The following is a 15,069-nucleotide window of genomic DNA, read 5'->3' as shown; positions in this document are numbered from 1 at the left end:
AGAGCCAAGGCCTTCCCAGGTGTGTCCTGAGGGGAGGAAATACTAAATGAGGAACAGAAGGTAAAATCAGCGAAGGCGCCAGGCAGTGGTGGCGCACGCTTTTAATCCCAGCACTTGGGAGGCAGAGGCAGGTGGATTTCTGAGTTCAAGGCCAGCCTCGTCTACAGAGTGAGTTCCAGGATAGCCAGAGCTATACAGAGAAACTCTATCTTGAAAAACCAAGAAAAGAAAAGAAAAGAAAAGAAAAGTAAAGAAAAGAAAATCAGCGAAGGCCTTGTGGTCACTCACAGAAATGACGATCGCTCCTGACCTAGTTTTTTGTTTTTTGTTTTTGTTTTTGTTTTTTGAGACAGGATTTCTCTGTGTAGCCCTGGCTGTCCTGGAACTCACTCTGTAGACCAGGCTGGTTTCGAACTCAGAAATCCGCCTGCCTCTGCCTCCCAAGTGCTGGGATTAAAGGCGTGTACCACTGTCCAGCCTGACCTAGCTTGTTAAGAGCACATTTGTGCAGACACACATATATTAAGCAGATATCTGTGCTTTCTTTCCTCTATTTCCTTATCATGTAATGTAACGTCCATTGAGACACCATCAGTGTTTAAAGTGTTGCAGGTATATATTATTGCATGTAAATTATGGGGCACTGAAAGACCAAGCATTCCTCAAGGGGTTTTGCCACCTACTCTTAGTGTTTAGTTAGATGTGGGGCAGTTGTGTCACGTGTAGGCAGAAGTATAATCTTGTCACTGTTTTCATCTGGAAATGAAGCACAGCATGAAGAGCTATGGTTGGATGTCACTTGACAAGGGGTGAATGTCTGATGGTTAATCTTGGTTGTCAACTTGACTGGATTTGAAACCGACTAAAAACAAGCCACTGGGGACTCCTGTGGGGGACTTTTCTTGACCAGTTGAAGGGGAGACTGATCCTAAATGTGGGCAGTAGCCCAGATCAAAGGAAGATGGAAGAAGGGAGCTTTGCTTTTTGCCTGCTTGCCTTCACACTTGCTGGCAAGGCCATCTATCATGCAGATGAGACATTCCTTCACTGGCTTCTTTGGCAGCTCTCCAGGACTCCTCAGTCTTTCAGTGCCAGGTTGGGACTGCTGGGGCATCCAGCCTCACAGATCTAGCAGCTACCAGACTGTCAGCCTCTCCAGCCATTGTTGGACCATATAGACTGTATCGTGTAAGCAATTCTACTATCAGTTCTGTTTTTCTAGGAAAATCCTCATGTAAGTGCTTTCCGTTATATTTTGATTTTTGGTACTGGGGATTGAACATAGGGTCTTCTGCATGCTAGGCAAGTGCTCTAGCACCGAGCTTCCTCCTCAACCCTCTATCTTTTTTGCACCTGGGTTTCCCTCAGTTGACCTCATTCTATGGCCTGTTCTAGAGCGAGCTTGTGGCTCCTCTGCTTCAGCCTCCCAAGGAGCTCGGACTACAACCCACATCCCCAGACTCACCAGGAATGGGTTCTAGGGACATTTTGGAAAGAAAGAGAGGTGAATGAATCTAAGGCACAGCTAGGTACTGAAGGTGCTGAAGAGGATTCAAGGAATGGCTTACAGCCTAACAATTTGAAGAGCTGAAGGATGCATTCCAGACCAGACTGGCTTCTAGACTAGGTCCTGAGCCTTCTTCTATGATAGATGTCCTTCCAAGGAACCTCAGCTAGGTCTCATGCTTTCTTCACCCAGCCCCCTCACCCATGGCTCACACAGTGCCAGGCCCATGGGATGTCCATTAACTAGCATGGTGGACATACCGAATGCCCGAAGCCAAGGATCTCCTCCTCCATGTAGCTCCAGGCCTTGGCTGTGGGAGTCATGGTGCAGGTATTCTCCATAATGGAATAGCATAGCACCATCAGGGTCTCCGTGTGGGGCAGCTGCAGGAGGCTGCAAGAAGACAGTACAGACTGGTGGGGATGGGCCAGAGGGCTGGGGCAGAAAGCCACATCCACTCTTCCCCTCCGCTGAGCACTTGCTCTTGGTCATATGCACTATTCAGCATGCTTAGCAGAGGGGCTCCATTCTGGAGCCTAAGAGGACCTTGGACCAACTGTCTACTTTTACAAGAGGAACTGAAGTACAAAATGGAGAAACAGTGGCTGGAGAGATGGCTCAGTGAAGCCACCTGTTGCTCTTCCAGAAGACCCAAGTTTGGTCCCCAGCACCCACTCTTGCAGCTTACAACCACTCATTTCCTGTAGACCCGACGCCCTCTTGTGGCCTCCTCAGATACTTGCACACATGTACTTACACACACAGAGATACACACACGCACAGAGACACACACACACACAGTCATACACATATACACTTGAGTAAATTTAAGTAAATATTAAAGAACAACAACAACAACAAGATGGAGAAATAACTTTCTGAAGGCTTTAGTGCTAATCAAGGCCAGAGAGAAGACCAGAACCCAGGGTGAGGCTTAAAACAAGGATGGGCACAGAACAGGAGGGGCCTGCCATTTCTAGCTGTGCTTGACGCCTAAGCAGGTCTGAGTGGGTCCGGAGACCAGAGCTGGTAAGCAGGCTTCGCATTTCCAAAGAAGGCAGCAGGGATGGCAGGGCCCATGAAGAAGTCACAATTTCCTGTACCTGCCCGTGCTTTGGCTTCTCCAAGAGTCATCATACAGTTCGTTCATTTCATCCATTTCCTGGGCGGACCGAATGAGCTCCTGGATGTTCTCCATCATCAATGGAGCCGACTCCACCTCTCGGACCCGGGGAGTGAAGAAGGAGGGGTTGGAAGACAGAGACTGAGATTGAAACTTGGGCTCCGTGTCTGACTGCAGTCTGGATGCTGACTCCAGACCTTCTGTCCCCTGACCCTCTTCTTGCTTTGCTTCCTCCTCCTCTTCCTCTTCTTCCTGCTCTTCTTGCTCCTGTGCCTCTTCTAGCTTATGTTCTTGGACCTGCTCCTGCTTGTGCTGCTCGTGCTCTGGCCTCCGACTGCTCTGCTCCTTGCCTCCCAGGGACAAGGATGACTGCAGCAGTTCCTCCACATTGTTGTTGAGCCGCTCAGGCCAAGGCTGGAAGGCCCTGTGTTCTGTGACTGCAGCAGGGTTGAGGAGGGACCAGGAGAGAGAAGAGAAAGAAGGGATCAGACTTTCATCCCTTGGAGAAACCACAGATGTATATGCAGCTGTGAAGGTGCAGGCCCGTAAACTCAGTAGCTGGGAGGTAGAGACAGGAGGATCAGGACTTCAAGTCCAACCAGCTCAGCTACATATTGAGCCTGAGGCTGGAATTACATGAGATCCTATCTTGAAGCAATGTTAACACAAGCTTTTTTGTCTGTTTGGTTTGTTTGTTTGTATTGTTTTGAATCAAGAAATTGGGGCTGGGGAGGCAGCTCAGTTGGTAAAGCACTTGCAAGTGTGGCGATCTGAGTTCAGCACTTAAAGTCTACATAAAAGCTGGGTATGGTAACATGTTTAGAATCTCAGTGCTTAGGAGGTAGAAGCTGCTGAAGATTCACTGGCTTGCCAGTGAGCTCCAGCTTTCTATCAGTTATTTATTTATAGACAAGGTCTCACTATGTAATCTTGACTAGTCTGGAATTCAGAGTTCCCTCTGCTTCCTGGTGTTAGGACAAATGGCTTGTGCCATCATGCTCAGCAGCTCTGAGTTTCTTTTTTTATTTTTTTCCTTCCTTTTTTATGTCTTTTGTTTTGTTTTGTTTTGTATGTGAGTTGCGAGTACACTGTCACTGTCTTCAGACGCACCAGAAGAGGGCATCAGATCTCATTACAGATGGTTGTGAGCCACCATGTGGTTGCTGGGATTTGAACTCAGGACCTCTGGAAGAGCAGTCAGTGCTCTTAACCACCAGCCTATATCTCTAACCCCGTGTCTATCTTTTCTTTTCTTTTTCTTTTTTGATATGTTTATCTTTATTTTGTGTGCATTGCTGGTTTTGCCTGCATGTACAGTTTGTGTGAGGGTGTTGAATCACCTGGAGCTGGAGTCACAGACAGCTGTGAGCTGCCATGTGGTTGCTGAGAATTGAACCCCCATTCTCTGGAAGAGCAGTCAGTGCTTTTAACCACTGAGCTCTCTCTCCAGCCCAGCTCCAAGTTTATTGAAAGACCCAATCTTAAAAATAAGGTGGTCGCCAGGCAGTGGTGGCACACGCCTTTAATCCCAGCACTTGGGAGACAGAGGCAGGCGGATTTCTGAGTTCAAGGCCAGCCTGGTCTACAGAGTGAGTTCCAGGACAGTCGGGGCTACACAGAGAAACCCTGTCTCAAAAAACCAAAAAAAAAAAAAAGGTGGTCTAAACTGGCAATAGGGATATATGCCTTTAATGCCAGCACTATGGAGAAAGAGGCAGATTGTTGAAAGTTCTAGATAGTGAGTTCCAGGCCAGCTAGGACTTCATAGTCAAACCCTGTCTCAAAATAAATAAATATGGTAACTGAGGAAAACACCCAGTGATGACCTCTGATCGCCACACACACACACTGAACACGTTATGTACAAACAAGGACATTACTGGTGCTGGTGTTTTTTGTCACCTCCCCACCGTCTTACAAGGGTACCTGTTCCCTAACTCTTATGGCAAATGTTACCTTTTATCCATCTCACCTAGAGAACACCATGTATTCTAAAGAACTAACAACTAACACCTTCTGTTAGAATGAGGGGAACCTAGGAATCAAACCCAGAGCCTCATGCATAGAATATATGTCTAGAACATAAGTATATGTTCTACCATGGAGCTGTACTCCCAGTCCAAATACTCTCCAAAATGAAGATATCAATTTATAAAAGGCCCAGAGGGCTTATATTTTCATTTTCCACGTATAGGTGTTTTGCCTGAATATATGCCAGTGCACCACTTCATGCAGTGCCTGTGGAGGCCAGAAGGAGGCATTGGATCTCTCAGGACTGGAGTTACAGACTGTTGTAAGCTGCCAAGCCAGGGCTGGGAACTGCGGTTCCAGTCTGGGAGATCTCACCTGTGGCATGGGACACAATGGGGGTGGTCATGGACGTGGGGGAAGAAACTTCTGCTGAGGAGTCCACCTCCTTGAGAGTGTAGGGAGAGAGGATGGAGACTGGCTGGGTGCACCGGATCCTCTGCAAGGAAAGAAGGGAAGTGGAATGCCTTTCCCAGAGAGCAGCCACTCCTGCCCCAGCAGATTCCTCAGTCCCCTTCCATCCAGTCATGCATCTCCTGGGCAGGGAGGAAGGCACTCGGCTCCCCGAGGGAGGCTCTAAGAAAGGCACTTATTTAGGGCACTGCCGGCCTTCACACTCTTTTCCAGCTGACTTGAATAAAAAGCATAATGACTCTGCCTTCTCCTGTATCTCTTCTCTCCTTCACTCACAGTAATGAGGATGGTTCAGCCAGCATGAACACTCAAGGTGAGACTATGCCCACCTTGGCCCACTGATAGCGAGCATGCACTAAAATGAGGACTTTCCCAGAGTCCTTCCTCAACTTCCCAGCCCCGCAGTGCTCCCATGGCCCTGGATACCAGATCCAACCTTTCTGACCTTGGCATAGTAGACATGGTTGGAGCAACGATACTGAGCAAACTGGCAGAAGGACTCAAACCAGGAAGCATATGGGAGGTCGGAGCAGACAGCACCTGAGGAAGGACAGCAGGGCCCATGGAGGGGCTGGTTACGGGAAGGCCAGGGCAGAGTCAAGGTCTCCAAGAACGAGAACAGGTTCTGGGGTGAGCTGCCAGCTATTCCAGACTCTCATATGAGCACGAAGCTTTTACCCTAAGCCTAGGTGACCTCTGGATGCCTACATTTCCCACCGGTCTGGCCCTCACCATCTGGTACCAATCCGTGGTTTTCATATTGATCCAACTGAACGAGAGTGGGGTTCCGACAGCCGTGGGTTGCACGAAGGCGGCAGGTGGTCTCTGCCTTCCAGGTTGGGGTCAGCAGGGCGAAGAAGCGTTCATATTCAGTGGATGAGAGCGGACTGCCTGGAGTGGAGGCTACAGGTTCATCAGCTGAAAGAGGTGTTTCAGGCAGGAGCAGCACTGCGGGGTAAGGGGTCAGATGAGAATGGACCTTATGAACTAAGAATTGGTGTGTGTGTGTGTGTCTTGGGTAATGCCTGATGACTACGGCGGAAGGCTTCTAGGGACAAGAGATAAAAGACCAACCAAGTTTGTATCAGGTCCAACTCAAAGCACCTGGAGACAGAACTCATGAAAAAGGGAGCTCAGGGGGCAGGGCCCTTCAGGGGCATAAAGGTGCCCTGGGGAAGATCCGCCCGCGGTTTCAGACCACAGCAACTTCCAACGGGCCAAGCGTAGCCTCTCACCTTCCAGGAGCATTAGAAGGAAGCCAGCAGCTAGTTTCATCATGGTCTGGGAAGATCCACCCGGGTTTTCACAACAAAGCGACCTCCAACGGGCCAAGCCTCGGAGAGCGTGGGTCCTCGGGCTGCTAGCGCTATGGCAGGAGGCACGGCAGCTACGTCACAAAAGGTGAGGGCGGGGCCAGGCCTCGAGGTGAACTCCTCTGAGCAGCACCAGTAGCGGGCCACAGGCTACAGCAGCCCTTCTGGTCAGTCTTCAACAGCATAGAACCTCTATTGCTCGGTACCACCTTTCTTCTAATTTATTTTTGTGCTGCCGGGAAATTAACCTAAAATCCTGCTTCTCCTACCACAGAGCTGTAACTCCGAGTCTGCGTCCTACTTCCTGTCACTTAACCCCTAGACCCTGGAGGTGTGTACCATCACACATTCTTCAGATAAAGATGGTGGGCTTCTCGAAGCAACGTCGGCGGTTTTATGGAGACCTAGCTGTTGAGTATAGGCAGCACTGTGGGCAGTAGAGCTGGATGTCGGAATTGAAGGCAGGGAGGGGGGAGGAACTAGGGAGGACATCTCTTAGGTAGGAAACAGGCCCAAAGTTAAAATCATTTTATTCATTTTAGAACACAGGGCTGACCAAGGCGAGCACACATGGTTCAGTGGTCCAAGGGATACTCTTTCAAGAGGAAGGGGACCAACATAACTCACTGGGAGATGGGAAGAAAATACCTGTTTTGTATCTATTTTGTATTTAGAAGGAGAAATCAAGTTAATACTATCACAGCACACACATATAAAGCAAATACATGATTTATTAGAATTGGGTTAAAGGTGTTTTATGGAGAGCAGATACGTAATTACAAAATTCTGAGTCCCCCGATGCAAGGCACCCCTCCAGGGAGAAGATGTGGATACCACAGGACAGGACCATTTTGGGTTTTATGTCTTGTCCTATTTCTGGCGAGTCATCTTCCTGCCTCTCATCCAATCCAGAGGATGCAAAAAGAATGCTTACCACATATACGTAAACAGTCTCTACAATAAACACAGCAGGCTAGCACGGATAGCTTTTATTTACCTACCCCAACTCCATTTACACGTGAGTAATCTGCTGTCCACCTTGTCCCTCTCCCATTCGAAGGCGGCATAAATCCCGGGGGGCCATAGAGGTTGGGGTAACCACTCAACTAGGCCACAGCCCAAACAACCTAGAAGATCTCACCCCATGGAGAAGAGGAAGAGCTCAGAGAAGGCAGTCTGTCTACCTAGCTCCCAATGGGGGGAGGACTGAGGGGCCTGGGAGAGCGCCCCACCCCACTGCCCTAGTCCTTAAGTCAAAGCAAGGGGGATGAAGAGGACCCTCCCTCTGAAATTCAGCACCAACCTCACCGCGGAGGCAAAAGGACAGTGAGTGGGATGATTTCCCTCTGAGGGAGAGGTGGAAGGAGAGCTCATGCCTTCAGTGGCTGTGGCACCCTCCCTACTGGGGTTTGGATGCAGCCTCAGCACCGAGTGGGGAGAAGGGGGAGGGGATGACAGTACTGCACTGACCACATCTCCCTGGGCCCCCTGCCCCCAGCACAGGCATTCCACTCTGTCCACTAGCCCAGGTTGGGGGAGTCAGAAGAAGTCTGTAATGGAATCCAGGGAAACCTATTTCTTCTTCCGTTCTTGGGAGCAGCGTGGGCAAAACCTAAAACCCAACATGGAGAGCAGAAAGTGAGAGATGCTTGTGTCTCTCTCACACTGGGCGCTGGGACATGGGACGGCTCTGCCAGCTCCTGCCACAGCTGTCACTCACCATTTCCCTCGAGGCTTGGTTGTCAGCCCCACACAGGCAAAGTGGAACCACTCGATGGAACACTGGAAAAGGAGGATGGAACACAGTCATCGGGGAGGGACCTGAGTAGGGTGGAGGGAAGGATCACCTGCAGGCTCCTGAGATGAGGGTGCCTTTTACTACAGTTTAGAAACTTCCTTGAAGTCCCAGCAAACCAGTCCAACCACCACTCCATTCTGCATCCCTCTCTTGAACAGAGGCACCTCCTCCTCTTACTCACGCCCTCAGAGCTCCTCCCCCAACCCTGAGGGAACAGTTCTCACATCTGGGTTGTCACAGCCAATCATCTCTCCATAGGAGACCTGGTGACAAAGGCAATATGTGGGTTCGTTGGGATCCACAGGCATATCCAACACATCAGAGGGGTGGACACTGCCAAAGGTCACTGAGGGCATCCCATACTCAGGACTTCTGTATGCCAAGAGGAAGACAAATGTCATCTGCAGGAAGGGAAGCTACAACCTGCGCTCTGAGGTGGTAGAAGATTGTGGTGAGGCACATGAGGTGTGGCTTCTCTGTCCAACAGATACCACACTGACAGAGTTACTGGCACAGAAGACAGGGAAAGTGGCAAAAGGCAGGGCTGGCTGGGAGGCGGGCATCCTCTGGTATACTCACGTGCGCACAAGTTTTAACTTCTTCTGGGCAGCCTTGGGGGCTTCTTCATCAGAGTTTTTCCCTTTGGAACGGGCTCGGGCAGCTTTTTTCTCCTTTTGGGTCCGGCCTTTTAGGAAGAAAGGGTAAGCCGGAAGGCAGAGACAAAAAGATGGGTTAAGTCCTCTTTGTTCCTGATCCAGGCAGTGCTGCTCCCTCATAGCTGGACTTGGCCTCTTCTCCCTCTGACTCCTTGCCCGAATCTCACAGCCCCGCCCCCTCCTCACTCTTTTTGCCTTTGCTAGAAGAGCTGTCATAGTCACTTGACTCGATCTGTTTTTCCTTCAGATCAGCCTCAAATCGGGCCAGGTCTGTGTCCAGCCGCCGAATGTGTTTGTCTACCTGTGGGGGAAGGAGAGGCAGAGAGGTCCATGCCTGGTTCCGATGAAAGAAAACAGCTAAGATAGATTGATGGATCTCCCAGACCCAAAACAGATCCCAACACAGCTGAAGGAGACCTGAGAATTAGATGGGAGGTAGGTGGGAAGCCATGAACAGGGCCATACCATCTCATAGGTCTGCATGGCCAGTTGCACCTTGTCGTCACCAAATTCCTTGCACTTGCCATAGGCCTCCTGGATCTGTCTGAGAAGGGCCAACTTTTCCTCGGAGCTCAGGCTGCGGGCACTACTCATATATTCAGTGGCCAACTTGTCAATTTCAGCCTTCAGGTCTACAACAGAGACAGGCCTGGGTCACAACTGTCCCTGGTGGCTAGATGAAACATACTTCTTCGTCTTGTTCCTTGGACCTTTTCCATTGGCCATCAAAACCTTCCAAGGTAACTGTACTGAACACTGACTGGTACTATGCCTTGTATTCAGGAAATGCAACATACTCAAATTATTTGGGCCTTTTTTGGTTTGTTTTGAGACACTTGTCAGTATGTAGCTTAGCCTGGCCTTGAACTTGGAATATCCTCCTGCCTTAGATTTCCTAATACTCAGCTTATAAGCACACATGTTAACATGAGCGCACTTCTGATGCCATTTTGGATGCTTCTTTGCAGGGCTTGCTTGCTGCTTGCCTTGTGAGTCTGGTTCCAAAGACCATCTTCTTTCTTAGCAGCATCTCCAAACAGCCCTACCCTCCCTCCTGCAGACCAGGCTGTCACTCACTGGTGGTCTGGCTCCAGGTCTCTCTCTCTCTCTCTTTCTTTGAGATAGGGTCTTGCTCAAGTTGGCCTTGAATGTATGACACTCCTGCCTAAGCAGGCAGAGTGTGGGGTCTGACACGTCAACTTTAGGTCCTGATTCCTTCAAGGAATGCTGCTTCTGCATCCTGCCCATCCACCCTCCTTTTTTCTTTCCGTTTTCTGAGTACCAAGTCTCACTCAAGGCGTCTTAGAACTTACTATATATATATATACGTATATATAGTCCAGGCTGACCTCAAACAGAAGCAAATCCTCCTGCCTCAGCCCCCGTAATGCTGAGATTACAGGTGTGAGCCACCAAATCCAGCTTACTCATCTTATGTTGCTCATCGCTCATAACTTGCTTACAATTCTTGTCATTTTTTTGTTTGTTCATCTCAGATATTGCTCAAAACACCTTAATACTAGAGGGTTGGTGACGTCCGTAACACTGACTTGACGATCTCTACCCCCAGCGTTATGCAGGGCTCATAAAAAGGACAATGGAAGGAGACAAAAGACTGACTGTAACCCAGCACAGCACTAGGCAGTGCAAGGGCATCTGGGAACATGCAGTGCCCATATATCACTGCATTCTAGGCCTTTAGAAGAAGTGGGAAAAGTAGACAATTCTGTAGTTTCCAGCTGGTCTCTATACACAGAATCAAGAGTCAGAATGGGTTGCAAAGGAATCCAGCTGGTTCTAACCATGTCGCAGACAGCTGTCAGAAGCAGATGTTCAGATGTTAGGTGACATCCATGAAGGCATTAGCCAGAGCAACTTAAGACATGGAATCACATCCTGGCTTGTTAGGTCTCTGAATATGGCTACATAGTAAGACTTACACATCCTTCAGAATGGACCTTAACTGGAGCAGAGCGACCTGCGCATCCCAGTGCAGCCTTCCTGAGGCTCCCGGAGGGCACCTCAGTAGAGCCGAGTCAGGTCCGTATCCAAGGACTGAGCCGACACCTAACGTGTCTATGAGTTGAGGAACACAGCACAGCACTCCTCATGTCACCTGATGCCTTTTGTTTTCTTCCTTTCCCTTTTTATTATTATTATTACTACTATTATTATTTTATTTTATTTTAATTTTTTATATTTTTTTGGTTTTTCAAGACGGTTTTTCTGTGTAGCCCTGGCTATCCTGGAACTCACTCTGTAGACCAGGCTGGCCCGGAACTCAGAAATCCACCTGCCTCTGCCTCCCAATTGTGCTGGGATTAAAGGCGTGCGCCAGCACCGCCCGGCTATTTTTTTTCCCTTTTATTACTATTGGTTACTTTGTTTGTTTGTTTGTTTGTTTTTTAAGGTCTCACGTAGACAAGGACATGTACCTGAGGATGACCTCAGATTTTTCCCCCAACAGGGTCCCTCTCTCTAGCCCTTGCTGGCCTCAAACCCACCGAGGTTTACCTGCCTACGTTACCATGCCCTCCCTTTCTTTAATCGCTCCTCAGCCAAGTGTCCGAGGCCCACCATGCAGCTTTACGCAGTCTCAAGTGCTGTGTGTTTGGTAATAGCAAACACTGCAATGAGGTATAACTTCTTCTCACGCAAAAGCAACAAACAAAACCAGGAGAAATGGTTAGGCTTGGTATCTTCAATTCTTGAGGAAGAAGGCACAAGAATCGTAACACCCCTGAACCTTATTTATTTATTTTGTGCATAACTTGTATGTGTGTGAATGAGTGTGTACAATGGCCCACAGGTTGGAGTCACAGGACCAACTTCCGGGGGGTTCTCTCCTTCCTACTGTGTGGGTCCTGGGGATCGAACTCAGGCCATCAGGCTTAGCCGCAAGCACCTTTATCCACTGAACTGTTTTGCCAACTCGGCAACACTCAATTCTTGAGGCATAGTCTCAATACTTCGTTTGGTGTGAAAAAGTAGAAAAGAGGATGACCATGATCATCTTTTAAGGATTCCATGAAAGTCAGGCTGGAGAGATGGCTCAGTGGTTTAGAGCACTGGCTGTTCTTGCAGAGGACTTGGGTTTGGAGCCCAGTACCCACATGGTGGCTCACAACCAACTTTAGAGCTGCAGCTCCAGGAGATGTGATACTGTCTTCTGGTCTCTCTGTGTACCAGGCACACACATGATACACAGACATACATACAGGCAAACATTCATACAGATATATATTCACACATACATACGTGCATACACAACCCCTTCCCCCAAACAAGTCAGTTCACCAGATGGTACGGTAGCAGAAAGCAGGAAAACCCACGGTGATCAACAAAGGCCTATTATTCTGTACATACCCTCGGTCCTTTGGTCTAGGTCCCTCATGAGCTGAAAGTTTCTCTGTAATTCAAACGGGAGGTTTTCAATACCTGGGAAGAGACATAAATAGTTACTAGACTACACACAAGTCTTCGCAAGTGCTCTGCCACTCCGCTATACCTCAGCTTGCTATGGGTATCTTTTCTTTTTTTTTTTTTTTTTGAGACAGGGTTTCTCTGTGTAGCCCTGGCTGTCCTGGAACTCACTCTGTAGACCAGGCTGGCCTTGAACTCAGAAATCCGCCTGCCTCTGCCTCCCAAGTGCTGGGATTAAAGGCGTGCTTCACCACTGCCCAGCCATAAGATATTGTTTTAAAAGGCAAGACAAAGAACAAAAAAATAGACAAAAGTAAAGTTTAGGGGCTGGAGAGATGCTCAGCAGATAGGAGCACTGTCTGCTCTTCCAGAGCTCCAGAGTTTGGTTCCCTGCACCCATAGTGAGTGGCTTACCTATAACTCCAGCTCTGGGGGATACAATGTTTCTGAGTTACAAAGGGACATGCATTCATGCACACACACACACATAGACACCATTCCCATGGATGTATAGTTAATAAAAAGTAATTCATTAAAATACTTTTCTAAGTGTAATTCAGCATTTAAAAAATGAAGTATGGTTCAGTTTTCCCCTCATTCAGAACTGGATTTTTTTTCTTTTTTCTTTTTGTTTTTTGTTGTTGTTATTGTTGCTTTGGTGACAGGGTTTCTGTAGCCAAGGATGACCAATAATAAATTTCTGATTCTTCTCACGTGTTGGGTCCTAAGAGTCCTGTGTCAATATGCCGGCTGTATGCAGTGTTGGGGATCAAACCTAGGGTCCCCTGCATGTCAGGTAGGCATTCTATCAACTGAGCTACATGGCCAGCCCTGAAATGAGGTATTTATTTGTGACAGGATTCATTTGCCCTTTCTCAAAAGAGAAGATCCTCCCTCCTCTTTTTCAGCAAACCTGAAACTTTTTTTTTCTTTCTTTCTTTTTTTTTTTTCTGAGATAGGGTTTCTCTGTGTAGCCCTGGCTGTCCTGGAATTCACCTTGTAGACCAGGCTGGCCTCTGCTTCCCAAGTGCTGGGATTAAAGGCCTGCGCCACCACCGCCCAGCTATACCTCCATCTTCTTTGCTCTCAACCTTAGCACTCATCATGCTCCCTGAAACTTTCCAGTAACTTATGGCTGTGTTCCACACGTCCTACCTGGCTTGGCTTGCTCAGCCTTGACATCTTCTTGCTCTTTTTGATCAAGCACTGGCCTTCTAGGTGCCTCACACTTGCCAGCAGCTTCCCAGGAGTCCTGTCTTCCTCACCCCACCCACACCATACCACCTCCCCCACTCCACTTCTCATTCTTCAAAGTGCAGTTGCAAAATCGGACTTTCCCAGACTCCGACAAATGCCTTTACTTAGACAGGCTGTGAAGATAGTCTAGCTAGTATTTTTAGTATCTATCCAACCATAACTAAATAATTAATACAGTTACTTTAGGTATGCTTCCCTAGCCTTCAAGGAGGAGACACATGCCTGGATCAATTTTAAACTCCCCTCATGTTTAGAACGTGTCAAGGAAATAATTGAATGAACTCGATACTAGTTAAGCTTCTCCACAAAAGACAAAATCTCTCTAGAGAGCTCAGCCTCATTTTCCCCTCTGGTGGTGGAGGCCGAACCTCAATCCCATGGGCTTCCCCTTGTTAGGCAAGTGGTCTAATGTCATCTCCTAAATAAATATAAAGATAGGGTCTCATTATGTAGCCTCTGCTGGCCTGGATCTCACTATATAATACCAGGCTGGTCTCAAACTCACAGAGATCTTTCCAAGTGCTGGGATTAAAGGTATGTGCTACCCAAACTTGTGTTTCTGTAAAGCTAACTCAAATGTAAAAAATGTTGGTCCTGAATATTAGTCCTCAAATGTATTGCTTATAATCCATAGTACTGGGGAGATGGAAGGAAGTTTTGCAGCACAAGGTCACTGTCAGCTTTGTATCGAGTTCAAGGTCAACCTGGGCTAGATTAGACTCTAAAAAGATAAAACAAGAGGGTGCTTCTGCTACTCGAACTTTCTGAAGCCTGTGACCAGTTCATTAGGATTATTAGTAACGAACAGATCACCAAATCCAATGACTCATCCTTCCTCTGACGCAGTCCGTACTGCCTCCTAGCATTGTCAATACTAGGTCAGAGGACTCCTGTAGCCAGCACTGACATCCTATCCTTTAACTACTGTTTTCTTGAGCTCACTGTCTTTCTTACTGTCTCTGAGTCTTTTCTCTGGATAATCTCACTGTCAGATTTTATGCCTATTTCTAAGGCAAAGATTAAATATATTGTTATTACTCCTGAATCTCCTACACTGCTGATAGAGTTTATTTTCCAAGCAGAATTCACTTTGGATTTTTCCTCCTCTCTCAATCACAAAGTCATTCAATCAGTCTTGCCATGTCCAATATCTTTTTTTGTTTGTTTTGTTTTGTTTTGTAGACAGGGTTTCTCTGTGTAGCCCTGGCTGTCCTGGAACTCACTCTGTAGACCAGGCTGGCCTCGAACTCAGAAGTCCGCCTGCCTCTGCCTACCAAGAGCTGGCATTAAAGGCGTGCGCCACCACTGCCCAGCGTCACGTTTAATATCTAAAACTTTCTGTCATTCTCTAAGACCAGGTCTGCACTTCTGACTTGGACTGCTACCATTATTTGATCAGTTACTTTTATTAAAATCAATACGCTATTTTAAGATGACCAGGTAGAGTTGCATAAAAGTCTGTCTAATATATCCCCAGCCTATTTCTCACTTCCCAGTCTCTTACATACATACATACATACACACACACACACACACACACACACACACAC

General features: G+C 47.9%; 2 protein-coding genes and 1 long non-coding RNA gene across 4 annotated transcripts in view; 1 reads left to right on the top strand and 2 right to left on the bottom strand.

Annotated features, from left to right (window-relative positions):
- Acrbp (acrosin binding protein) overlaps window positions 1–6,478 on the bottom strand; it is a 13,832-nt gene extending 7,354 nt beyond the window's left edge. The window contains exons 1-6 of the mRNA XM_031383414.1: window positions 6,308–6,478; window positions 5,805–6,020; window positions 5,518–5,612; window positions 4,977–5,097; window positions 2,611–3,067; window positions 1,768–1,900 (exon numbers count right to left, since the gene is read on the bottom strand). Coding sequence (XP_031239274.1) covers window positions 1,768–1,900; window positions 2,611–3,067; window positions 4,977–5,097; window positions 5,518–5,612; window positions 5,805–6,020; window positions 6,308–6,350 — 1,065 coding nt within the window. The 5' untranslated portion in view covers window positions 6,351–6,478. The remainder of the gene's footprint in view (window positions 1–1,767; window positions 1,901–2,610; window positions 3,068–4,976; window positions 5,098–5,517; window positions 5,613–5,804; window positions 6,021–6,307) is intronic.
- Window positions 6,435–6,764, top strand: LOC116099595. Its single transcript, XR_004122311.1, has 2 exons — window positions 6,435–6,552; window positions 6,660–6,764. It is a non-coding gene; the product is annotated as an uncharacterized LOC116099595 (long non-coding RNA).
- Window positions 6,765–7,098: 334 nt separating this feature from the next.
- Ing4 (inhibitor of growth family member 4) overlaps window positions 7,099–15,069 on the bottom strand; it is an 8,647-nt gene continuing 676 nt past the window's right edge. Inside the window, exons 2-8 of one of the 2 annotated variants that reach the window (XM_031383415.1) lie at window positions 12,206–12,277; window positions 9,305–9,471; window positions 9,026–9,140; window positions 8,763–8,868; window positions 8,408–8,555; window positions 8,106–8,167; window positions 7,099–7,997 (exon numbers count right to left, since the gene is read on the bottom strand). In XM_031383415.1, coding sequence (XP_031239275.1) covers window positions 7,958–7,997; window positions 8,106–8,167; window positions 8,408–8,555; window positions 8,763–8,868; window positions 9,026–9,140; window positions 9,305–9,471; window positions 12,206–12,277 — 710 coding nt within the window. In that variant the 3' untranslated portion in view covers window positions 7,099–7,957. The remainder of the gene's footprint in view (window positions 7,998–8,105; window positions 8,168–8,407; window positions 8,556–8,762; window positions 8,869–9,025; window positions 9,141–9,304; window positions 9,472–12,205; window positions 12,278–15,069) is intronic. The other variant, XM_031383416.1, reaches the window with a different exon arrangement.

The sequence above is a fragment of the Mastomys coucha genome, unplaced genomic scaffold, assembly GCF_008632895.1.
Source record: "Mastomys coucha isolate ucsf_1 unplaced genomic scaffold, UCSF_Mcou_1 pScaffold20, whole genome shotgun sequence".
Classification (NCBI taxonomy): domain Eukaryota; kingdom Metazoa; phylum Chordata; class Mammalia; order Rodentia; family Muridae; genus Mastomys; species Mastomys coucha.
Note: the sequence above shows the minus strand (reverse complement) of the source record. Positions and strands in the feature narration are given on the sequence as shown.